The following is a 26777-nucleotide window of genomic DNA, read 5'->3' on the forward strand; positions in this document are numbered from 1 at the left end:
GATGGTGGTGCATGTTCAAGTTCTGCATTTATTCAATTAAAGTCAGGTTTCCTTCTGTAGAACGGCAGCACGGGCTGAACATGAAGAACAGAGGTCCCACTCTGAACTGCCAGAAGTAGCATGATGTTAAAATCAGACGTTTCTATTTTAACTAAAGAAATTCGACACTCAGTTGGGTCAAAGCTGCTGGATCTGTTCAGTGAGACAATACCTCAAACCAGCATGGAAATATTCTTAAATTCAGAAGCTTTGTTTTCAGGCCCTTTAGTTCTTCAGATGTCCATATTTCCACGTTGCTCATCCTTCACTTCAACATTCATATAGATGATACCAATCTGAGTACTTGTTCCATCACTGATGTAATTTCACCATCACAGCAGTAAAACGCTGATGATTCATCTGCTCTTCTGCCGTAGAGTGATTCAGTTTTTCACCTGTTGACCTCTTGTGCTTACTTTTTATTTTAGTCAAGAGTTCGTCTTCCATTATTTGGACATAAACATCTTCTTGTTCTGCTGCTGGACTGGGGTAAAACTGTAACTGTGCATTTACATATAAGGATTCAAAAACCTTATAGCAACAGATGTCGCCAATGTAGAAACTGACTGATCTGAAAAAACATGTCCAGCTGATCGATTATTTTAAAGCAAAATTCTCCAGGTAAAATCTTTGCAGCTCATTGTAACCTGAATATTGGGGGTTGATGTGTGAAGACACTGCTCGTGTTTCGTCAGCTAAATGACTGATCAAACAATTGGGCAGATGAACTGTTGCTGGGCGGATTCATTAGTTGCAGCCGTAAAGTCTTAATCACATCTATCCAACCGTGCAGCCTCTAAAACTCACGTCACTCAGTTATTCACAAAGGTTCTGCTGTAAGATCCTTTTAAAAGCCTTATCATTAGCCACCATTAGTGTGACTCTGGAAAAATACACTCTGCATCATTTCAGAACAATTAATCAAACTACGAATGCTCTCCACAGCCTGATGTGTGGGACAGTTCATTGAGTGAACATTAAATAAAAACCTGTTGTTGAAATGAAGCTGATTTCAACAACCTGCTCCAACTTTTACATTATAACTTCTCTCAGGTCTGAAATAACTAACACAAAGTGGATGATGTTGAACGTCTCACGTCCAGACTCTGATGATAAGACGTTGAACTGGGCTCACAGAGGACGTGGTTCAAACTGATGAAGGTTAAAACTGAACCTTAAGAATGGAACTGGAAATATGTGGCGTTGAGTCTCGCTGTGCTTTCATTTGCTTTGTCGGTGTTATCCACACGTTGGGGGAGGCTTTGTGCAGCTCAGGCTCAGTGAAGTCTTAAATCCTGGGAGAGGACAGAGTCTGTCCTGCAGGGAAACAGCGACTCTTTCACTGAGTGCACAGCTCAGAAGGAGACAGAAAACAGACATTCTGAGCTGCTAAGTGGGACATTTTTCTGACAGCAGCAGACAGTCTGAGTGTCTCTGCAGCTTTCAGCGAGATGAACTGACGCTGTCCGACATAAACGAGACAACTTTACAGCTTCAGACAAGGCTGAGAACATCTCTGCAGAGACTCCGGCTTCGTCTGTTTGTCCCACTGTAAAGCGGAGAGACTGTCTGAACTGCTGCTGCTCACGTGTCTTTAATCCTGAACTAGTACTGGATCCTGTCTCTGCACCCTTCTGCTGTTTATCAGTCCTGTCTGGGAATAAAACTTCTGCAAATGAACAGATTGTGTCTGCTGTGTTATGAAATCATAACACTGTTCAGCTTATTTTCAGGTCCAGATAACAATAATAACAGAATAACAGCAGAGCCGCGGGCAGCAGGGAGCACATATGGAGGAGTGACAGGACGCGGCTCCGAAGCAGCAGAAAATATATAAAAGGAATGAAATATTTATCAGATACTTAGAATGCTTATGGTTATTAAAGTGGTTATTATTATCATGGAGCCACTGGCTCTCTGTCTGGAAGAGCAAACATCTCCCGTGATACTGACTCCAGTACCTGAACTCCAGATACAAAACACTGATCCAATAAATACGACAGAACAGAGGCTGAGACAGCAGGAACGGTTCCTCTGTTTACACTGTAGTAAAAACTCTATTTAAAGTGGACGGGTCACATCTGCTAGACAAGGTCTCTGATTTACTGAACAGACTTTTAACAGAACTGAGCAGAAGCTCTTGTTGTGTCGTCTACATCGTGCAAACCGGCTTGTTAATAATCAGCTGACTGAATGACTCATTTCATAACATCTCATTTGAAAGTTTTGTGTTGTTGCTGATTTTAACCGATCAGATTTTAAATCCTGGTTTTAGACTGAAACCTGCGGCCGCCCTGATCTCGTGAGTTTAGATGACATCAGTGTGAGACGAACCTGAATCCTGCAGCGCTCGATTCAGCACGTGGTCTAAGAATAATCCACCTTACACTTTCAGTAATTTCAGGTCGAACCACAGGAAACTAAACACAAACAGACGGGAGAGGTGAAGGTGAGCAGGAAACACAGACGGTTCCTGTCTCTCTCCCGAAGAACCATAAGAGGCTCCAGAGATTTTAAACATATGTAAGAACATTTTCTCCTCTCATTACTTAAATGGAAATACTAGAAATCATTTAAAGACCCAAAACCATTTTAAAACATTCATGGAGCCATTTCCTCCCAGCAATACTCTGGCTGCAGCTCTTCAAAAACATCAGCACAAGCAGATTCAGCAGTGATTTGAACAACGACTCTCCAGCCTTCACAAACCAACCAGTCGTTCCCTGTCATCCCTCCTTCCTACCTTCTTCAGCTGGCCACTCCGGGTTCCCACGAACACCACCGTATGTTCTCCGTAGGTGTAGGCGGCCACGGCGCCCATGCCCTCAGTCCGGTCCTCGTACAGCGGGTTTCCCTCGATCACCCTCAGGCCTCCGAGCGGCTGGTTCAGCACCAAGCCGCAGAAATCATCTCCGATCTGCTTCGGCTGTGGAGGAGGGAGGAGAAATTGGGTTAGCCGTTACCTCTGCAGTTTGTTAAAGGCGTGCGTCGTGCAGCTCTCTCTCTTGGTTTTCGTCCACAGGCTTTTTGTAGTTTCGGCTTTTCATCACACAACCAGATCGTTTTTATCATCCCAGTTTATCCCAGTAACTGAAACAAGGAGAGTTTCCCTCTACAGAGAGAGACATGCCAGCTGCCACCACTGGAGGTGTTTAGTTGCACTTCAGTAACTCAGCTCCAGTCGTCTTCTCCAGCATCTGATTTCCTAACTGCCATCAGGGTAAAGAATCAGAGAAACCCGACTGTTTAGCTGTTTAGATGTTTTTACTCTGACCGTTCTTAAGGTGAAAAGAGGTTCTGTCTGCAGTTTTCCCTCTGAAGATAAATCTCAATTAAAAATAATTTAAAAACAGGAGATCACTGTAGAGGGAGCTGTTTCTAAAAGAAGAAAACCTGTGTAGACGCACTGCCAACATGAACAGGAAGCTCGTATAGTACATCTCCACTACACGTTTATTTGTGTTGCACGTGGGAGACAACACTTTGTACCGTCTCATCTGTTATTCCATTATGCTAATTACATTGTTTAACATGGGATCTTTAGTGTGATTCATCACGAGCTCACAGTAGTTCAGTGGTTCCTGTTGCTTTATGTTGTTACGAACAGGGAGGAGCTGGGTTATTACAGGGTCCACACACACACACACACACACACACACACACACACACACACACACACACACAGAGGTTAGCTAACACCCTGTCATTAACGGGTTAAGGCCTTGATGCCTCACAGCAACAGAACACAGTGGAAACTCTGTGAATCACACAGAAACTGCACTTCTATCTGCTCCGTCTCACCGGACTCTGAGTTCAGGATCCATGAACATTAAGGATCGGTCCTTGTAATTGTAAATAGTTTCATGCTGGTTCTAGAGATGTTGATTAAGACATATCTGAAACAAAAGGTGTCATTTAAACGACGTGAATGAACAAGAAGCAGTTAGAGTTTCTCTAAATGCTTCATTCAGAGGACAGGTCACATGTGTGTAGGGAGATTTACAGTAATCTGGTTCGAGTTCACACCTGAGACCCACAGCAGTAAAACTAGACCCGACTGGACCTGGTTAGACTGATCAGTATTTGTGTGCGACCTGACTCAGGTCCTAGGCTGGGTCTCGGTCTCTGTACTGGAGATCATCATTAGCGGAAAGGAAAAGTCCTGAAGGTACATAACAGGACAGATTGTTTCCTGTTGTGCCGACAGACGGGCGCTGCTGACGCTTCATGAAGAACAAGAGAACACACGACAGTACGAGGGACGGGGTCCTGACCACACACACACACACACACACACACACACACACACTCCCTGCTGTTTATGATAAAAGAAGGAGGTCAGTGTCTGGACAGACACCCCCCCCCCCCGTCCGTTTCTTTTCTTCGCCCTCACACACACACACACACACACACCCCATCATCTCATATTCCATCAGTGTGTATTAGTTAGTAGTTTGGCTCGTTGGTTGCTGGGGGGCAGCTCCAAACCCCTCCCTGACCTACCAACCCCTCCTCCCGTCCACTAACCATCCCTTTCCCAAATCCAAGCCCGCCCCCGGACTCGTCTCCTGGCGGGTTTCCCTGCTCGGTTGCCATGGTTACCACTGCAGGCCATTACTGCCATGAATAAGAACATCATCTACCCCAGACCTGAAATAACCCCACTGCAGAGGAGGGGGCTGACGGGTTTCTTCTATTCTCTCTCGTCTTCGGTTTGGTGTTCGTGTGTTTCATATTACAGTCATTCATCTTTTCATACTTTCACACAAATAAACTGAAATTAGTGATGAAATCACAGAGAACGGTTCTTTCCAGAGTCGCACGGTGTGTGCGCTGCAGCCTGAAGGCAGCCTCCAGCTAAACGATTTACAGAACCCACAGAGGACAGCAAAGAAACAAAGACACAGTGAAAGAAAGACAGATCTGTCTCTGTTTCACATGTTGCTGCTTTTCACTGACCTGCTGAACCTGCTGGATTTGAAAATGTCTGTAAAACACGACTCGATCTGACACCGGCCTGTTTCTCCACTCCACTTATTTATTTAGCTCTCAGTTCTTATTTTGATCTCGTCTAGAAGCACATGAATAAATAGAAAGAAGAGAGAGAGGGAAATAGGACAGAAGAACGTTGGCTTTTGTTTCCTTTCTTGCCACATTTTCACTTATCGATGAAAAGCTGAAGCTACAGAAGAACAAGGGGACTTCCAACAGTTTTACACAGTTTCACAGTTTATCAGCAACAGAAGCTTCCAGAAGCTGCAAATTTATCTTGGAGAACAAACCAACCAGAAGTGGTTTGTTTAGTCGTAAACTTTATTTCACCTCTCTAATGGCAGGATGCAGATTTCTGTATGTTTTTTTCTATGTTTTTATCATTTTACTGTTGTTTTGTCTATTTGCATGTGCTTTGTTAGGCTGCACTGAGCATTCAGGGCCACCGTACTTTCTACTGTAATAGTCGGCAACATGTCGGCTTCAGCTTGAAAACAATGATCCACCGGAGTCTACAACTCTTCATTGTTTTCTGTTTGTTTCTACGTGACGCTCGTGCTGTTACTCACAGTGTGGATGCAAGCAAGCTCCTTGTTGAGTAACCATGGTAACGACAGACGTCCCTCTCCACGGTAACAGGAGCGGATCCTCTCTCGCATGGCCAGGTTGATGTCGTGGAGACTGAAGAGACAGAGGACCGTCTCTCGCGGCGGGTTGGATCGATTCTTCTGACCCTGAAAATAAAAAAGCACAACCAGAGTTTGAGAGGCGCCGGTTCAAATCCCACTGAGGCTGTAACAACCCTGGAGCAAGGCCCGGTCTCAAAAGTAAGTGAGTAAGTAATTGAGGTCAGTTTGTTGACAAATGAGATATATGGACAACAGCAAAATGACTGAGACAGAGAAAATGAAAATAATGAGAAGATAAAAGGAATAATCAGTTGACGTGAAATCACCTGTGAGAAGACGACAAACAGGACGTCGTCGTCCTCAGACAGGCCAAGCGCCTGGGCCAGACGCCGCCCTGGTTTCTGCTTGTAGGCGGCCTGAACCAGTCGATACTCTACGCCGTCTTTGGTGCAGCCCAGAGGAAACTCCACGTATGAGTAGAACTCAGTGTCGTTGGAGCACATCCTCACGATCTTCGAGGTGAAGAACTTCTCTCCACCGGCGTCCATCTGCGTGAGCTGCGTGTCCAACTGCAGCGTCAGAAAGTAAACGTATGTGCGACTGGAGAAACCGTAGACGTAGTAGATGTCGAAGGCCGGGTAGAGGGATAACGTGTCTGACGGGATCTTGATCTGTGACGAGACAAACTCGTCCTGGTAGACCAGCGAGAACATGTTCACGCTCTCCTCGTCCGCCACCAGCTTCCTGCTGGACAGGGTTGGGAAATACTCCGACTTCCCATCGATGGCGGCGCCGATAAAGAGCCAGCTGCCACCTTTCACTGGCTTCTTCCTCTTAGGGTCGGCTGTCCAGTCATCCTCCCCGACAACCACACCTGAGGAGGACATGGTCAGAACCGGATAAATGACCTATAACACAAAAATCCTGGAAAAGACTCGAGTCACAGACAAAAAGCAAATTTAGTAAATCCTCCTGGAATCATCAGATATTATTTCAGCACTAGGATTAACCCGTCAGAACATTTCTATAAGCCCTAAATACATGCCGTATGTATAATTTGGCATCTGGTTTTCACCAATTTCATGTTAATATTTAGCAACATTTCTGGGTCATTCTACATCTTAACTGTAACTTTATTTATATTTTATAAAATTATATGAACCTGTGGCCTCAGCCTCTCAAACCTGCTTCAGGTTCTTTCAGATCTGCTAATGTTTGAAATTCAACAAGCCATCACATCACGAGCATGGACAAGTGCAGCCGAACAATATAGGAAGGCTACTTACACAGCTGTGCAAGCAGTTTATAGAGATCATTAGAGTACACCCCCAGCAGATCACCCCTAATAATGATCACTGCATGGGCCCACTCTAACAATGTAGCTGGCCCACCAATAAAGTCCTGTTTCAGTGCCACTGTACTGGTACTGAATCATCGGAGTTTGGAGCAGAGAAGGGGTTTGAGATATTTGGACTAAGCCTGGTTGTCAATCATCGGCCGTTTCTTCCCAACAGTCTTCATTCAGCTTTTTGTTCTAACTAAAAACTCTGACAGCTGATTTTGAATAAAAACCCATAAAATATTTTGACACTCTGGCACATGACTGACAACTGCAGGCTGAAATGCGTCTCCATCTTGCCAAGAATAAATCTGAGAGGAAACAGCGGAGTTCTGATTTTCTTTTTTTTTTTTTTTGCATCAAAATGATCAAATTTGAACGAGTCAGCACAAAATCATCTGAATGTCTGAAATTATTCAAAGTCAATGGAGGGTTTGAATTAAAACCTTGAGTAGGAAACACAGGAGGAGCCTGTAGACGACATTCACAATTTACTGAAACCAATAAAACGTTCTTCACTAAACCAGTGAAACCAGTATTTTATACTGGAGGCTGCCAAGAAACCACCACCTCTATCATAGCCAATGAATTACAAACCATTTCACAGAGAAAGGGCCAAACCTTGAATAAAGCAAATGTGATTATGTGCTGATCTAAATGTCCCAGAATAAAATCCGACATCAGTAACAAAGAAGCAGAACTGACCGAAACTAAACGTTGTTTAAGTAAAAATGTGTCATGTTTTATTTTTGAACGTGTTTCCACCAGAAAAAGAGGAAGAATTCAAATGGTCATATTTAGAATAGGAGAAACAAAATGACTGTTCAGCTCCTGTGTCCACATTAACATTCACTTAACGAAGCAGACAGAAGTAAACTTGTATCAAGCCATCTCCTCGTAGAAACCCCACTCCAGCCCTCCAGGCTAAGAGGGGCTGAAACGACCTGGACATAACACTGCACTGGAAAAATGAAGATGAAGCCGACACGAACCTCGTCTGATTCCTGAGAAGAATTCCTGCAATTATCTTTAGCTTTGGTTAGCAGTTAGCTGCAATTCCAGTAATTAACGTAAAATTCATGCGATTCAGGACTGTTGTTTGAAAATGTTCTTTTATGCTCTTCAGATCACTTGGTTCTGTCTTTCTCTTAGTATTCTAACTGCTCAGGTGTATCTAACCCAGCTTACCTGCCATCCCATCAGCCTCTCTGGCTCCTGACAGGTAGTGCTCCTTGCGGTGATGTGGCTCCCCCAGTTTGAAGAGATCCTCCAGTCTGAGGAACTGACACACGCCCTGCCAGATCGAGCCACAGGCCACCAGTCTGTTCCCAGTATAATCCACCAGTAAAAGCTTATTCACATTATCTGACGACTCCAGCCTGAGGGCAGACACATAGGTGAGACTTTAGACAGACTTTACCAGCAGGTAACTAGCAGTGACATAGACTAGCAGTAAGACAGGTGAGAGGAAACAAGGGGTAACAGGGGAGCAAGCAAATGGTCAAAGGACACAGACAGTCAGGTATAGTTGTGAGAGACAGACATCTAGAAGTCATAAGACAAACAGACAGGTGAAACAGTGAGACAGGTAAAGTGAGACACAAATCAAGCAGAAGGACAGGTGAGACAGGTGCAGACAGACCGGTGAGCACAAGCTCTGACGCTGGGTGGAGGGTAACACTTGGCGTTGTCCTCCACAGGTCCAGTCATGTGACTCCTCATCTCCGTCAGATTGGCCGCCAGCTTCAAAACCCGGTTGACGGCGCCGACGAACACCTCACCTGTCCTCCGGTGGACGGTCAGGTGAGTGAGGGAGGTGTCGAATGCTCGGTACACCGCCCTGCCCGAACCCACAGCAGCAGGGGGAGGAACAGCCGGGGCGGAGAGCAGGGGGGAGGAGAGGAGGAGGAGGGAGAAAAGGAGGAAGAGATGGAGGACGGGAGAGGGAGAAGGGAGCATGGTGGAGAGAGTGAGGAGGAGAAGGAGGAGAGGATGGAGGGACAAGGAGGAGAGGAGGGGAGAAGGAGGAGAGAAGAGCTGGCTGCAGGTCTGAGGAAGAGCCGTCTTCAGCGGGTCATGACTGCAGAGACACAAACAGCAGCACGTCAGGAGACGTCACAGCTCTGAGTCTGCAAACTTCCTGAAGCTGTGAAAACCCACAAATGAACTCCCAGTCCTGAGGTGAGAGGTGAGAGGTGGGAGGTGAGAGGTGAGCGAGGGGCACAAAGTCGGAGCTCAGCGCGGTCGAGTACTGACGGGATGTTTTCATCGTGCCCCGTACATTTAGGTCACACCACGTTCCAACTCTTACTGCAAAGAACCGGTTCCCTCTGAGCTGAGTTCTGCACGTAACAAATAAAGTTGTGCGTCGTCGTGTCGCCGCCATGTCTTTGAATTCCTCTCCCACTGTAGCAGAAACAACCCTGAGCTGCACGAATACACATTTGAAAAGGATTTCTTCTTCTTCTTGTTAAAGATGTAAACACAGAAACAGAATTAATCTGGGTTCTTCGTCTTTTTTATGTGATGAAATATGTTAAACTGTGTCCAACTTCCCACATACAGAATCAAGCAGTGACGTGTCCTCCTCGCGTTCACTTGAGGAAACACCTGCAGTTTCACCTGCAGATAGATGTTTGTGTTCTAGATGATGATGACAGCACGCTCACATTTATTAGGCTTCACCCTGAACTTAAATATCTGTTAGTCAGGACGCTCTGATCCTGCACCTCCGGTCTGAACCTACAGACAGTACTATTTAAACACACACACAGTTCAACTGACAGTATAGAGATTACTGTGTGTGTGTATGTGTGTGTGAGATCGAGGCAGATAAGAGTTATTGATCTGTTTCTGTCTGTCTTCTCACTGATTCGCTCATAAAGCTTCAGCAGCTCCAGTAATACTGAGCTGGATGGAAACTTCACTCTCCTCCTGGCAGCCATTTCTACTGTGTTTATGTTTGACTGACAGTTCTGATTACACACACACACACACACACACACACACACACACACACACACACACAACCCTTTCACTTTCCACCAAAACCTCTGCATCTGTAAAACTCTCAGCTGAAACCAGCAGAATCTTGATCTCCAGTCGTGTTGTGAACCAGACAAAATGGAGGATTTTCAGCCTCCAGCACGAACACGTTTCCATTCCCTTGCTGCAGGTTTTACATTAAAATGTCTCCTGCATATGTTTGGAGCGTGGGCGAACCCTCGACTGTAGCTGTGCTTCATATCGTCCTCCTGGTTTTCAGCTCGGACACTTTAATCAATATGAGAGACCATGAGAAACTGTTTGTGCTGTCGGAGCTGGATTCGTATTATCACTTTGTAAGATTTGGACCAGTTACACTCAGGATTATTCTGATCCAAGACGTCCTGAGCTGCGTTCATGTACTGCTGCAGTGGTCGGCTCATTCTGTTAACATAATGAACACACGCTGCCTCGCTGCAGGGTCTGCGACCATATATAATCCTCAACAGGGCTGTGCCTTATCATCCATGACATTTGTCCATGATAAGAACCTTTGTTCCTGAGATATTGATGATCTAGTTGTGTGATGACGTATCTCACACGTTGAACTGCAGGTTTCAGTCAACATATCCAACAGACAATGCACACGTACAACACTAAGTAGCACCCAGTCACCGTCTCTGGTGCTGTACCAGACAAACACAGAGTCGAACAGTACGGCGCTCGTCTGGACCTGATGAAGCAACAGGAGCAGGTGAAGGAAGGAACTGTAACAGCTGTAGAGTTACAGCATTTACTGTTGCAGCTGCATTAACATAAACTGTTTTACTGTGGTTCAGGAGAAAATACAAGGAGATGACTGTAGATTAGCATCGTCAGTCACACAGATATCTGCTGGAGTAATGTGGATCGGCTCAGCTTCGAGAGACGGTTTGGAATGAGGCAGCAGAAGAAGAGGAACAGACTCTGAACAGAGCTGCTCTCTGAATGGAAGATAATAAAGTTTTCACTCCAGCAGCAGAGAGAGGGACAGTCAGCCGAATCCAACAATTAACCCTGTGACACAGACACACACACAGAAACACACAGTAACACAAAGAGGCAGTGAAAGATCAGCACATTAGTTAATTAGCCTGCTGAGCTGAGGGGAGACCAGCGAGAGGAGAGGTCGACAGATGGACCCGAGAGACAGAGAGAGAGAGAGAGCGTGGACGACAGACAGCTGGGCAGACGGTGGAGACAGATCCAGTTTCTCTAACTGGACTAGGATTTCACTGGACCATCCATCATCCTGCTGAACCACAGTGTGTGTGGACGAACTTCAGTTTAATATTGTGAAGACGTGAGCTGGTCTAAAGGCTTGAGGCAGTTCTCAATCTGCGTTCCCCCTCTGGACTCTTAATTATTCATTTAAATAATCACTTTAATTCAGTTTACCCGTAGAATATACAGCTGCTTGCTGTATATCTCTCTTTTCTCGTGTTGATCTCTTTCTAATCATTTCATATTTTCTTAATGATCATTTTGAATCTCTTTACAGCCTTTTTGATTTGGGTTTGCATCTATTATTATTCATTCAGCAGCTTTACTTCTTGGTAAATGTGCACCTCTTATGGATCATTCTGCATCTCGTTTGGTCTCTTTGTGCTCATTTCACATCTCTTTTTGCCCACTCTGCGTTCATTTGGTGACCCCCTCAGGCCCCTGGCCCTGTGCCCAGGCCTGTTCAGTAATCCATCAATGTGCATTTACACTGAGCCCTTTCTGATCAATCCCAGAACATGAAGTGACTCAGTGGAGTCGTAGCTTCTCGACACTTTACGTGAGGAAACGCTGACGTTACTCCAAGTACAAACTAAAACCCAACAATACTTCAGTGACAAATGATATAATATTCGTGTTATTTGTTTCAGGAGCAGCCGGAGGTCCAGCTCCCAGCTCCCAGCTCTTATCTCTGTCCACAACCCCCCTCCACCCCTGCATCAGGCCACCCTGACGCTCTCCCAACCCAAAGCAGCCCGGAGCCTTTTCTGCCCGGAAACCGCAACACAATGTGTCTTTGTTGTGTTTGTTGGAGCCTCCGAATTGAACAGAGCCTCAGTCACAGGGTGGGGGTGGGGGGTCAGAGAAGGGGTGAGGAGGGGGTCACAGAAATCTGAAGTGCTACTTCTACTTGTAGTGCAGTACTTTCCTAGGCAGATATTTGTACTTTTACTGTAGTATTAGGTTTGTGTACTGATCAGACCTGACCTGAGTCTGATCCAGGATCAGTTTCTGCTCATATGTGAAGCTGGCGGATCTGGTTTCTCGATCCAGTCTGAACCAACTGGTCCCAGTAAAACTTGACTGATCATCATCAATAATCCATAATAAAACTGATTATTAGTCTGATTTCTCAGTGTAATATTTTTATACAGTAGTACTACTACATGTATGTGTACTACATGTAAGTATATGTAGTAACAACTGTAGTTTTCATCCATAAATTACAATTAAAATGACAAAAACCTGATTATTTAATAAAATACCAACAATCTGCTGCTTCAGCAGATTCTGACTGGAGGATGTAAAGAGACAGAAACTGTTCAAACTACAAATAGACTGATATAAACGTGCAGTCGTGTCTGTTGATGTCTGAAGGTCACTTCTAACTCAGAGATGAATGTTTCCCTGACACAGCGAAGGTGGGGGCCTGTTGTACTCATGTTTAACCAGTACCTGTGATAATTAAAGGTGTATTTTTAAATGCACAGATGTGTCAGTACTACACTTTAATTCAATCACTGAAGCTCTGAATATCATGAATAATCAATCCAATAACACACTGTTAATTATCTCCGACTAAATTAGAAATACAACATCTCAGATTAACCTTATTTTTGACCCATTGGTTCCTGTGCATCATATATTTATCACAGTGGCTTCATGTTGCGTTAGCACTGGTGCACACAGAGATATATTATGTGAAATTATCACATAGAATGAAAAAGAACTTTAACTCGATGTCTGTCCTGTTCATTTCCTGTATAAAGAGGGACAGTAATGAATCTATGATGTTGGTAAAACAATAACTGAACTAATTCTGGGTGCTTATTGTGTCACTTCCTGTAATTACAGAAACCACTGTGTACGTTAATACGTCCACTTTAATTTTACTGCATCTTCCTCTCAGCCCGTCTCTGTAATTACAAACCACGGGAACCTCGCTGTGCTATTAACAGCTGACGTGCTAACACACTGTCCTGTGAGCTCTACAGTGTGACCACTTCACTGTCCGTCTGGAAAACGGAGCTTCTCCATGCTGCTGACGACAGAGGCTGTTTATTTTAAATAGGAGCGAGCTCCCCCTGTCTCTGGAGACACCTCGCTAACTTCATGCTTCACTAAACTGAGGTGGTTCATTACAGCTAATGCATGATTCAGCATATTTACAAATGGAAACAAATGCATTTAGGAGTGGAGTTGTAGCCGGCACTATAACTGAGTCTAAGGCAGCATCATACTCAACACTGACAGTCAGCTGCTCCAAGCTAAAGCGACTCACGTCCTGCAATAAATCCTCCTTCACGAAGGGATAATGTTCAGTTCTTGCTCAAACTCAAAGCTGGAGCTACTGTAAGAAGTCCCACACACAGTCAGAGCCAGTTCTATCACATTACTACCTGATCCCAGGTGAAGAGGTAAAAACCAATTACCAACACATCTCTGGGACTATTGTCAGGGGAACTGTGTCTAAAACAGTAAATAACACTGTTGAAGTTTTGTATGAGCCTCAGAACGACGACTGGACACGTTGTAGATGCTCAGAGTCGTCAGGTGGAGCGAAGGTACAGCGACGTGATCTTCATTTATAAATCGAACATTATAATGTAATAATTAATATTTACAGACGGAACCTGAACCACTCACAAAACGTCCTCTGTCCTTCTCTTAGTCCTCTGCCCTTCTCTTAGTCCTCTGTCCTTCTATTAGACCTCTGTCCTTCTATTAGTCCTCTGTCCTTCTCTTAGTCCTCTGTCCTTCTATTAGTCCTCTGTCTTTCTATTAGTCCTCTGTCCTTCTATTAGTCCTCTGTCCTTCTATTAGTCCTCTGTCCTTCTATTAGTCCTCTGTCCTTCTCTTAGTCCTCTGTCTTTCTCTTAGTCCTCTGTCCTTCTATTAGTCCTCTGTCCTTCTATTAGTCCTCTGTCCTTCTCTTACTCCTCTGTCCTTCTATTAGACCTCTGTCTTTCTATTAGTCCTCTGTCCTTCTATTAGTCCTCTGTCCTTCTCTTAGTCCTCTGTCCTTCTATTAGACCTCTGTCTTTCTATTAGTCCTCTGTCCTTCTCTTAGTCCTCTGTCCTTCTATTAGTCCTCTGTCCTTCTATTAGTCCTCTGTCTTTCTCTTAGTCCTCTGTCCTTCTCTTAGTCCTCTGTCCTTCTATTAGACCTCTGTCTTTCTATTAGTCCTCTGTCCTTCTATTAGTCCTCTGTCCTTCTCTTAGTCCTCTGTCCTTCTCTTAGTCCTCTGTCCTTCTCTTAGTCCTCTGTCCTTCTATTAGACCTCTGTCTTTCTATTAGTCCTCTGTCCTTCTATTAGTCCTCTGTCTTTCTCTTAGTCCTCTGTCCTTCTATTAGTCCTCTGTCCTTCTATTAGTCCTCTGTCCTTCTCTTAGTCCTCTGTCCTTCTATTAGTCCTCTGTCCTTCTATTAGTCCTCTGTCCTTCTATTAGTCCTCTGTCCTTCTCTTAGTCCTCTGTCCTTCTATTAGACCTCTGTCCTTCTATTAGTCCTCTGTCCTTCTATTAGTCCTCTGTCCTTCTATTAGTCCTCTGTCCTTCTCTTAGTCCTCTGTCCTTCTATTAGTCCTCTGTCCTTCTATTAGTCCTCTGTCCTTCTATTAGTCCTCTGTCCTTCTCTTAGTCCTCTGTCCTTCTCTTAGTCCTCTGTCCTTCTATTAGTCCTCTGTCCTTCTATTAGTCCTCTGTCCTTCTCTTAGTCCTCTGTCCTTCTCTTAGTCCTCTGTCCTTCTATTAGACCTCTGTCTTTCTATTAGTCCTCTGTCCTTCTATTAGTCCTCTGTCTTTCTCTTAGTCCTCTGTCCTTCTATTAGTCCTCTGTCCTTCTATTAGTCCTCTGTCCTTCTCTTAGACCTCTGTCCTTCTATTAGTCCTCTGTCCTTCTATTAGTCCTCTGTCCTTCTATTAGTCCTCTGTCCTTCTCTTAGTCCTCTGTCCTTCTATTAGACCTCTGTCCTTCTATTAGTCCTCTGTCCTTCTATTAGACCTCTGTCCTTCTATTAGTCCTCTGTCCTTCTATTAGTCCTCTGTCCTTCTCTTAGTCCTCTGTCCTTCTATTAGTCCTCTGTCCTTCTCTTAGTCCTCTGTCCTTCTATTAGACCTCTGTCCTTCTATTAGTCCTCTGTCCTTCTATTAGACCTCTGTCCTTCTATTAGTCCTCTGTCCTTCTATTAGTCCTCTGTCCTTCTATTAGTCCTCTGTCCTTCTCTTAGTCCTCTGTCCTTCTATTAGTCCTCTGTCCTTCTATTAGTCCTCTGTCCTTCTATTAGTCCTCTGTCCTTCTATTAGTCCTCTGTCCTTCTATTAGACCTCTGTCCTTCTCTTAGTCCTCTGTCCTTCTATTAGTCCTCTGCCCTTCTCTTAGTCCTCTGTCCTTCTCTTAGTCCTCTGTCCTTCTATTAGACCTCTGTCCTTCTATTAGTCCTCTGTCCTTCTATTAGTCCTCTGTCCTTCTATTAGTCCTCTGTCCTTCTATTAGTCCTCTGTCCTTCTATTAGTCCTCTGTCCTTCTATTAGTCCTCTGTCCTTCTCTTAGTCCTCTGTCCTTCTATTAGTCCTCTGTCTTTCTCTTAGTCCTCTGCCCTTCTCTTAGTCCTCTGTCCTTCTCTCAGTCCTCTGCCCTTCTCTTAGTCCTCTGTCCTTCTATTAGTCCTCTGCCCTTCTCTTAGTCCTCTGTCCTTCTCTTAGTCCTCTGTCCTTCTCTTAGTCCTCTGTCCTTCTATTAGTCCTCTGTCCTTCTATTAGTCCTCTGTCCTTCTATTAGTCCTCTGTCCTTCTCTTAGTCCTCTGTCCTTCTATTAGTCCTCTGTCCTTCTCTTAGTCCTCTGTCCTTCTCTTAGTCCTCTGTCCTTCTATTAGACCTCTGCCCTTCTCTTAGTCCTCTGTCCTTCTCTCAGTCCTCTGTCCTTCTCTCAGTCCTCTGTCCTTCTCTTAGTCCTCTGTCCTTCTATTAGACCTCTGCCCTTCTCTTAGTCCTCTGTCCTTCTCTTAGTCCTCTGTCCTTCTATTAGACCTCTGCCCTTCTCTTAGTCCTCTGTCCTTCTCTTAGTCCTCTGTCCTTCTATTAGACCTCTGCCCTTCTCTTAGTCCTCTGTCCTTCTCTCAGTCCTCTGTCCTTCTCTTAGTCCTCTGTCCTTCTATTAGACCTCTGCCCTTCTCTTAGTCCTCTGTCCTTCTCTTAGTCCTCTGTCCTTCTATTAGACCTCTGCCCTTCTCTTAGTCCTCTGTCCTTCTCTTAGTCCTCTGTCCTTCTATTAGACCTCTGTCCTTCTATTAGTCCTCTGTCCTTCTCTCAGTCCTCTGTCCTTCTCTCAGTCCTCTGTCCTTCTCTCAGTCCTCTGTCTCAGACCACACACAGCATCAGCCATCCCCAGTTTATCCAAGTGTTATTATATTAGAGAGATTTAACTGTTGGTCACGTGACTTGATGATGGGTTTTTGTTTAGTGCATCAGCTGATGGAAACCAGAGCCGATGAACATCTAAACACGTCTGACCCCGAGCGGTTACAGCAGCGGCCATGTTGGAGTTCAGTTCAACAAACGTCTTTAGAGGCTGATGAGACGGTTCAGTGACAGATGATTAGAAAATGGCCCCTGGGCACAGACAGAGCAGTGGTCCTCCAAGAACCCCGGCCTGAGGGCGTGCATGTTTGTGGTCTCTATCGGGATGTTTCTTAGTTCTTGTAACCTTTTTAAGAACCTTAAATGGTGCTGGCTTCTTGGGAATAACTGCTGTCTCTTCTCTATTATTACTATTAATGCAGAATATTTTTACTACACAGTCGACTGTTGTTAACCAGAAAATCATTGTTAATGTTTCAGTTTATTTCTGGTTCACTTTGACGGATCCAAAACAAACAGAGCTGTACACATACAGTACAGACAGGGAACTCATTCATCAGATGGTTCAGGTGACCTTTGACCCGACTATCTATCACTGCTGCGCTCGCTGACGGGGCAGAAAATTAAAACAAACTTTTCCAGAACTGACATCAGAGTCACGCTGCATTTAGCTGCACTGGAGGATAAATTTATCCTGTGCAGAGGTCGTGAAGGAAGCGTTGACGGGATCCATCAGCTGAGTCTGAGCTGGAGGTCATCCGTCACAAATAAAGACAAAAGAAGCGAGGTCAACCCGTGACAGAACGGCCACGAATCCAGCTACAGGCACGTTCTAGATAAAGAAAACTCTACTGTCATTCCAACAGATGTTCTTAGTACAGCAGGACTGCATCACTCTGCACAATCACATCAACACAAACCACTGCAAAACCCTCAGCATGACTATAAGAGCCTCAGTGATAAACGTCAATATGAGAGAATTAATATAAGGACAGAAACCACAGACAGGCAACACGACGTCTGCTGAAAGTCCCTGTTACTATTAAAATACTACACTATTCATGGCGACTTTTTAAGATGTCATCAGAAGTTTTCAGCTAGAAGCAGAAAGACGTGGAGAAGTTTAATAGCGAAAAGTGGATACCCACATTTTAACAGTTTAATCTGTTGTCAAATGTAAAATGGCTGCTGCGAGTGGTTTTAAACAAGATGCCTGGAAAAGGAAAGTGTCCCAACAGCAGCAGGGAGGTTTTTATTCTGTGTTGAACTGAAAAACTCATGGTTCACTTTGAACACTGCTCTGTATTAATGGAAAATACACACGCTGCAAGATAAATGAGCTGAAACATATAAAAAACAGCGGCACGGCCCTTTAAACTTCACGCACTACAGGAATTTACCTCCTGAGGCAAACCGGCTCAGATCAGATCTTCTCTGTCTGTATGAATCAGGACGTTTCTGCAGGAGCTGAAATCCTCTTTGTTTCAAACTCTGCAGTTTCATTAGCGTCTGATCCAACTGATAAAACTCATTTACCTGACGCCTTCGACTGTGAACGTTAACAGCTGCTATTTTTAAAGCCTGTGAAGTCGGTCCAGAGCAAAGCGGAAACACTGAACTCTGTTTCAGGCATCAACTGAACAACGAGAATTCATGTTTTCCTTCACTGCAGCGTTCGGACCCATGGCGCCTCCTCTCATGTTGGTTCATTGCAGAAAGACAAACTGGTCTGTTTGTTAAAGTTCAGCTCTTTCCCAAGAGAACGTCTTTCTGTTTATGCCGATGAACGTGGAAACACTAACTGTCTGCCGTGTTTGGTTTGTGGCGGATTCTATGAGACTTGGATTTTAAAGATGGAGTTTTTAATGTTTTGTCACATTCATGCTAAGAAGTTCCAAAACAAAAAAAAACAACCTCACAGATGAAACCAAAAGACAAACAACAATCCAACATACACAGCGAGAAAAGAATCGCATAAACTGTGAATGCTTCACATGACGCAACAGGAGAAGTGGGACGAAGGAGGAACAACTACTTCAATCTTTCACTTTTGTAAAAGTATCATTAAAATAATAAAGGCCTGCCGGTACAATTACCACTGAAGTAAAAGTACTGAAGCTTTGTCATCAACATAAACCAAAAGTTCAATGACTCATTTTCAGAGAAATGTGTCCTGATGCATTCATGTGTTCATCACTTTAAAACTGTGTGATCATGAATTGAAGGTCAAGTCCAGAACCACTCAGTGTTATACAGAGAAACAGGGTTTCGCGTTTCAAGTTCCCTGTGTACAACTGTATATTTACAGTAAAACCTGAAACTGTGTTTTCATGCTAAATGGAAATATACCAGCTGGAAATGAACACTTTGTCATTGTTTTACAGCGCGGACGAGTCTGATGAGGTGTTGGTCTCAGATGAAAGCTCAACATGTGTTTGCTCAGAGTGAAGAGCAGCGGGTTGATGAGACGAGGACTCAACCACAGCTGTGAACGTGGTGTTTATAATAGGGCGCCCCATGTGCCCAGCTCTCGTAGTTCACTGGTGAAAGGTTCACTGGTGGTCAGACCCTCAGAAAGAGTGAGGTTGGAAACACACCGCAGTGCAGTACAATCTGCTATGAACGATGAAGCGCCACATATGAAGTGAACTGTCCACATACTTTTGGCCTCGTAGAATACAGAATGTCCTTGTCTGTTTTTGTGATGTGTCCACCACTGGACAAAAGGAAGTGGCCTGTTAACGACCATCGAGCCTCAGTCGGTGTTGGATCCGTTTCCCTGCAGCCTCTCAGCATTTGGCAGCTTCACTTGCCGATTTTCTGATTTGAAAATTTCCTCAATTAACGTTCTGTAACTTAGCAACTAATGCAGTTTCCACGAGAGCAGTTTGTGCTTTAAGTGTCTCCTTAACAGAAAGAAGAAGAAGAAAAGGGAGAAGAATGCTTTTAGCTGCTCCGGCCTCAGTCTTAAAACCACACTGTGGAAAAACAGTAAAAATAGCAGCTGGAGCTGGATGGGCAGCTGCTCCGAGGGACACACGGCCACGTTGGAGAACCAAGGAGTAAACCTGCAGATTCCACAATTAGCCTGTGATGTTCTTACTGGTCACTTGATAAAACCTGATCTAATCGTGTTTCATATTCAACACAATGAGCCTTCACCCCGGTTCAACTGATGCTGTTGTATTACAGCTTCTGCTTCTGAATCCCCCCCCCATTAACAAATGACCTGTTGATGCTGGAGTGACGTATTTTCAGGTTCATTTATTTCCATTGTCACTGTCAACAAACACGCTGCACGTTTTAATGGGTCAGACCCCGACTTTATGCCCCCCCGGTCAGTTCTGATGCAGGGCAGTTTATTTACATGAGGTGGCTGCGCCCACACTGTTGACAGGAGGAGAAAGGCGGCGTTACTTTGAGTACATCTGCTCTGAACTGAGTCTGAGCTGTTTTCTTCTTGTTCTTTTAGAAGAATTCTGTTTAATGTGGACGGTCGAAGCCTGATCCACACAGAGACCCTGACACTCCTGCATCAGCAGATGGAATCACTAGAGCAAGGACAATCTGTGAACTTGTCCTTTAAGTTTAATTAAGCTTTACTGAAAACGAAGCTACAGTAGAGAAACCAAGAACAATGGTAAAGATCCTTACTGATGGTAAAACACTGTCTGCTCAGTGTCTCCAGTCATGCTCAGCTTATCTGAACTTGTTAGGATTACTATAGCTAAACATGTCAGGATAACATCTCTGGGCGTTAAATCTCTGACTGGGACACACTCGAGTTCATCGTTAATGGTTTAAAGAAGCAAACAGAGACGGTGAGAGTGACGATAAGAAACTAAAGACCGCTGCAGCCTCTGCGACTCCTTCAAGAACCAAAGAGTTGATTTTGGACAGTTTGACTAATTTCTACAAATCACTGTTCTTCACATTCCTGTGGCCATTTTAAGAAAACACTGAGCAGTGGTGGACATGTGTGGATGTGTGTTTATGCCTTTCTGAGAGAGACATTCATCTAAACCTGAGGCTTTGTTGGAAAGAAGAAGTGATTTGTAGTTAATGAGTAAAAACTAATGAAAAAACACACAGAGTGGTGAGAGACTGTGAAAGTGATGTTGAACTCCACCCTCACAACACACACACACAGTGTGTATGTGTCCCTGCTGGTTCATAAAGCATTTCTATGGCCCAACAGCTGCAGAGGGATAAAACACACACACACACACACACACACTCGTACATGTATTTGACCCTAGACTCCAGGGATTTTAACACACACTGTGCAGAAGTTGCTGCAGCAGCTCAGCTGGGTTTCAGCAGAGTGTAGTTACACTACAGCAGAACAAACGCAGGTTGTGGTCACACAGAAGAAGTTCAATACATCATCGATCGAAGAGCTGAAGGTCGATGTCTGTGTGTGTGTGTGTGTGTGTGTGTGTGTGTGTGTGTGTTGGACGATGATGGAAGTGATAACAGCAAAATGTACTAAAGTATTAAAAGTAACAGGACTACACAAACTGTCTGTGTGTGTGTTTGGTTTAATTTTCAGTCTACGTCAACCAGGTTCTGAGCTTTTAACAGAACGATACACAAAACACAATCATGAACATTTGATCCACACACACACACACACACGTTTGTGTTTGACCTCGGCCTCTCTAAGGACCAAACACACACACACCCAGCTGTTGGAGGTCAGGAGGTATCAAGAGAGGAAGTGAAGAGTGTCAGCTGATTGTTTCCTGCCTGTTCTTCAACTCATCCTGACTGTGTGTGTGTGTGTGTGTGTGTGTGTGTGTGTGTGTGTGTGTGTGTGTGTGTGTGTGTGTGTATGTGTGTGTCCAACGATGAAGCCGTCACTGTTGACAGAAACTGTGTGACTTGTGTTTGTTGTGTCAAAGCTGAGTGTGTGTGTTCTCAGTCATATATCAGCTGTGTAAAAAACTGAACAAACATGAGAGAGAGAGTGTGTGTGTGTGTGTGTGTGTGTGTGTGATACAAATATTCCAGCTATTTCACAGGACGTTCCCATTTTCACTCAGAGCTCAGTTTGAGGTAAAGCTCCATCACAGTGAATCAATAATCAGGATAAATCGGCTTTTAGACGTTCAGTGATTTTCATTAAATATAGATTCTATAAGGAACTATATCACTATATATTATATTAGCACTTTGTTAATAAAGAGAACGACTGTGGCTCAGTGTCCATTCTGCTGATTTGAGAGTGTGGTCCAGTTGTCAGAACCCCCTTTGAGGGCTCTGTTCTGTATAAAACCTATGAACCGAGCCCGGAGGCTCAGTGTCGACACTGGGGGAAGTAAAAATACTGCAGCTGAACCAAAAGAGAAAAAAGAGGCTGAAGATGGTGAATTAATTAACGTTTGTTCCATGTTCGGAGCCTTTTCTGTAAAATAATTAGTCATGTGATAAGCATGTTCTGACGCTGGGCTTCGCAGTGTGTTTCATATTTCCACAGAGTTGAAGAGATGTTCAACTTTCAGCAAACTGATCTCCAGTTAGTTACACGTCCTTTAAGAGCCTGAGGTGACTGTGACAGGTTTGTTCTGTGGATCCTGTCGACACCTGAACAAAAGGAAAACACTCAGATGTCCAACAGAAGTGCGTCGTAGCCGGCGTCTGTCGAGGATCAGACGGTGTTCGATGGTCAAGACGTCGTCTGACAGATCGATGCCACAAGCTGCGTGATTGACTGTGTCGAGACGACAGGAAGTCTCATTGAGCAGAACCATCGTGGACGAACTGAGACCTACTGGCTCTGGACCACAGGCCCAGAGGTTGAACCCTGTGAAGAACCACATTAGTCTTCCTTAAACGAGACAGGACCTCCCAGACTCACCAGTTCTCAAAGGAACTGATCTGATCTCAGAGGTTCACATGAGACTTGATCAGTTTCTGCTCAGGTTCCTTTTATCCAGTTTAGAAACGTCATCTGTGGAGGAGGGTGGCGGGAATTTACATAATGGGCTGTCACTGTTTATTTAAGGCTCAGTTCTTCCAGCTCTTTTTTCTGGGTCGAGACCAAAGCGGACAGGGGGTTAAAACCGACAGTAGAGCGGCCGGACCGAGTCTCTGAATCTCGGACACGCTGAGCTGAGATGAAGTTCACGTTCCCACCACAGAAAGACGACGTCACCGCTCGGTGTCTTCACAGAGACTCAGGAGAAACACTGCAGGCTGCAAATACCATCTGAGCTCTGTGTGCTGACTCAGCGTTTCTCCAGCTCTGACTCTATTACTGACTCAGCGTGTGTGTGTGTGTGTGTGTGTGTGTGTGTGTGTGTGTGTGTGTTTATATTTGAATTTAATTATATCCTGATAGACAGTGACGTGTGATGGTCTGTGTGTGTGTGTCTGTGTGTTAGAGACAAAATGTTTGTGATTAAATTACAGAAACAGATAAAACACACACTGCTGCAGGTGACCTGATTTCCACTGGATAACACACACACACACACACACACACACACACACACACACACTCATAAATCTGATCAATATCCCATAATAAGCAGCGGTGATGGATTTCCAATAGCAGGGTAACTGGGACGTTGTGGAGACGAGAGGAGGAGGAAATCCCATTACTGCCAGATCTATGGCTTCACACTCACATGTCGCTCTTTCTACAGTTGTGAGGACACTCCTCAGCCCTTTGGGCACTGCCTGTTCCTTGTGAGTTCCCCCCGCCCTGTGTAAAAGCTCCAAACTGGGGATGGGAGGTGTTGGTTGACCCTGCACCGCGTCACTGTGATATTTCAGCAACCCTCCACAGGTCCACAGGTAACTTACTAACTCACTCACTCACAAACTCACTAACTAACTCACTCAATCACTATCTCACTAACTAACTAACTCACTCACTAACTCACTCAATCACTAACTCACTCACTCACTAACTCACTAACTCACTCACTCACTAACTCACTAACTAACTCACTCAATCACTAACTCACTAACTAACTAACTCACTCACTAACTCACTCAATCACTAACTCACTAACTAACTAACTCACTCACTCACTAACTCACTTACTAACTCACTCAATCACTAACTCACTAACTAACTCACTCAATCACTAACTAACTCCAACTCAGTGGGTTAATGTGAACACCAGCCCTGATTCTAAGCTGAACTCTAAAACCAGGTCTGGACCCTCAAACTGATCTGTGAACAGGGGACGACTGAACCAACACACACACACCTTCCCTCTGGAGGTGGAGCACAGACCAGACGGACACAGACCTGGTTTCTCTCACACATGATGGAAAAAGTGACGTGTGATAAAGGTTCAGACAGGAAGTGAAGCTGCTGGTGGAAATATGTTGGGACTCAGGAAGACAAACGACCACGACACCGACAGAATCCACAAACTGACGAGACTCGTGTCAAACATCAGCGACGGGACGAAGACGTCCGTCAACGCGTCCATTACCCGCTGGTTATTTCCTGAAATCAGGAGCTTGGTGCTGAGAGACTGATCCAAACCTCGTCCCTGCTCCAGATGATGATTCGACAACATGAATATTTATTCTTTCCTCCTTAAACTGACACCGACCGACTCTGATACTGTTTCCCAATGTGGGGAAACGGATAAGTCATTTTTAATGCATCTGGGTCGGTGCTGCACCATCACCCTGTCACTGGGTCACACAGCTGATACAAAAACTACGGCATGATGTGGTTTGAAGTTCTTAAAGTCCGAGGTTCAAATCGGATCAACGACATAATGGTTCACACACAAACTACAGCATCATTTGAATTGGATCCATTCTGGTTCTGATTCTGCTCGATTCTGTTTCTGCCACAGGTACCCAGTGCTGTCCATTTTCAATGAACCTCCTGCTCAAATAATCACTGAACTAATTCTGTTCTTCCAAAACCATCCAAACACCGTCTGCTTGTCCACGTTGTTCATGACGCAACCACGCCGCCACATGAAGCTTCATGAACGGTAGCGAAGAACTTCAAGAACACCCAAAGACAAAAACGAGCAGGTGAGGTGGGCGTCAAACTGTTGGACGTCCTGAAAACCGGGACAAAGACATTTCACGGTTTAACAGTTTACTCGAGGAACCATCACCGGACGAAACCGTGCCTCCGAGTTTGAAGCGGAGCAGACGGATCCTCACTTAACCTGAAGCTTCACAAACATCTCAGAGGAGAAGATCGGTCTTCGAACACGACGATCGATCAGATTCTTTTTAAAATTATAACCTGAACACTGATCAGCAGGAGAAGATGACTCAGCGACTCGCTGCTCCTGTCATCACTCAGCTGAAGGTGAACACGGTTCAGTTTCCTGTTTTCACAGCTGATGGTACCAGAGACTTACGGATTCATCTTCTACTGATTTCTCTGAATCCTTCGTTGACTGAGGTGTTGCCTCAGATCACTGTGGATCCACATCAATCAAAGATCAATCTCCAGCACGTATGAGACCTGAGGAGAAGCACTGGGTCCAGGTTCAACAGGTTCTGACTATTAATCGCCTTTAAAATCATCTAATAATTTGAAATGATTATTTTTATTTTAAGGTTTCTGAACCATTTTCTCATTTAACAAACTTATTTATTAGAACTGATCGTTTTCTGTTGAATTGATCAATAAAATAATTTGGATTATTTCCAATAATGATCAATTGTTGACAAAATGTTTTTAATAAATCTCAGAAACACGCGACTGGTCAGCTCAGGTCTAGTCTGAAGCTGAATTTCTAAATCTTTACTAATCAATCTGATCAGAAATAAACTAGAACTGAGATTATTGATGAGTGAACCTTCCATAGCTCCCATCACACTGGTTATTGATTACTGAACACAGCTTTCTATTGGTTATTGATCTCTGATCAGCTTCACTTCATGTGTTTGATAAACTCTAACGTCTATTGATCAAACGATGACATCACTTCATCGATTATCAGCTGATTCATCACCTGACACAGGTGTGACTGGATCACCGGATCACTCTCATCGATCACTGTGGGAGCAGCTGGTTCGGGGATCAGCTCCATCAGCACATGGACGCGCGAATCGGTGCGGTGCACGCGGGCAGCAGCTCGCGGTGAGTCGGTAAACGTCGGAGAAACGTTTCCGCGCGTTTCGGCCGCGATGAGCCCGTTTTCCTGCCGCCTCCTCCCCTTTGTTCTTCTTTAATGGATCGGCGTCTGGAGCCCCGCTACCTCCCAGACCCCCCCCCCCCCCCCCCCCCCCCCCACCACTACACACTGAAAAACACATTTGCAGCCACAAAACGCGTCTTTACGCGGCGAATCGAACCGTTTCACCGGCGACGATCCGCCGCTCCGGGTGCACGCACCGAGGCCGAGCGTGGCTGCAAAATACCCCGAGGGCATCAGCAGTCGTACCTGGGGTGTGAACCCCCCCACCCCCGTCGTTTGTCGCCTAAACGTTTCCACGCACAGAAGCAGAAGCCGCAGATGAGCGGTGCTGCAGCGGGAGACGAGGCGTTTTCACCCGAAACATCCACACACGTACACCCCCCTTCACCACCACCCCGCTACCCCCAGAGCTGCCACCCAGACCGAGAGAACCTCCCAACCCCCCACCCCCCCAAAAATCCTGCAGGATCCTCGGGACCTACCTGGACGGGAACGCGCAGAAAAGTCCAATCAGTGATTTAAATCCACGGTGCCGCGCGCTGCTGCCTTTCTTCTTCTTCTTCTTCTTCTTCTTCTTCTTCTTCTTCTTCACATAAAACCCGCGTCAGCTGAGCTCAGGTGTCGGCAGCGGGAGGGGTCCGGTCCGGTCCGGACAGGTACGAGGGTTCCTGCGTTAAACTGTGGAACAATAATCCAAAGCAGAACGAGCTGAGCGCGGCTCGACGCGGCTCGTCTCCCCCATTCACACACAGCCTGCCTCGGCTCGGCTCGGCTCAGTCTGCCCCTGCTCCGCTCCAGCCAGCCCCCCACTCGGACTGTACCACTCCGCTCCCTGGTAGGAGGGGGGGGGGGGGCACGCTCGAGGAGTCGGATGAAACCGATTAAGCATCGATTAACCGTCTGATTAAAGGGTCAGTCCGTGAAGAAACAGATTGTTATTAAGATTCACGACAGGTCGTCAAGTTGTTGGTTCGGTAGAAAAGACCCGTCTGACGGTGAAGAAACAGGGGGACCCCCCTCCAGCAGCTCCC

At 45.1% G+C, this 26777-nt stretch overlaps 1 protein-coding gene across 1 annotated transcript in view; it reads right to left on the reverse strand.

The window, feature by feature from the left end:
• Positions 1-26529, reverse strand: part of plxna3 (plexin A3) — an 86563-nt gene extending 60034 nt beyond the window's left edge. The window contains exons 1-6 of the mRNA XM_026367434.1: positions 26229-26529; positions 8642-9079; positions 8188-8378; positions 5987-6534; positions 5601-5765; positions 2783-2965 (exon numbers count right to left, since the gene is read on the reverse strand). Coding sequence (XP_026223219.1) covers positions 2783-2965; positions 5601-5765; positions 5987-6534; positions 8188-8378; positions 8642-8958 — 1404 coding nt within the window. The 5' untranslated portion in view covers positions 8959-9079; positions 26229-26529. The remainder of the gene's footprint in view (positions 1-2782; positions 2966-5600; positions 5766-5986; positions 6535-8187; positions 8379-8641; positions 9080-26228) is intronic.
• Positions 26530-26777: the final 248 nt, after the last annotated feature.

Source organism: Anabas testudineus, chromosome 7, assembly GCF_900324465.2.
Source record: "Anabas testudineus chromosome 7, fAnaTes1.2, whole genome shotgun sequence".
In the NCBI taxonomy this organism is placed as follows: domain Eukaryota; kingdom Metazoa; phylum Chordata; class Actinopteri; order Anabantiformes; family Anabantidae; genus Anabas; species Anabas testudineus.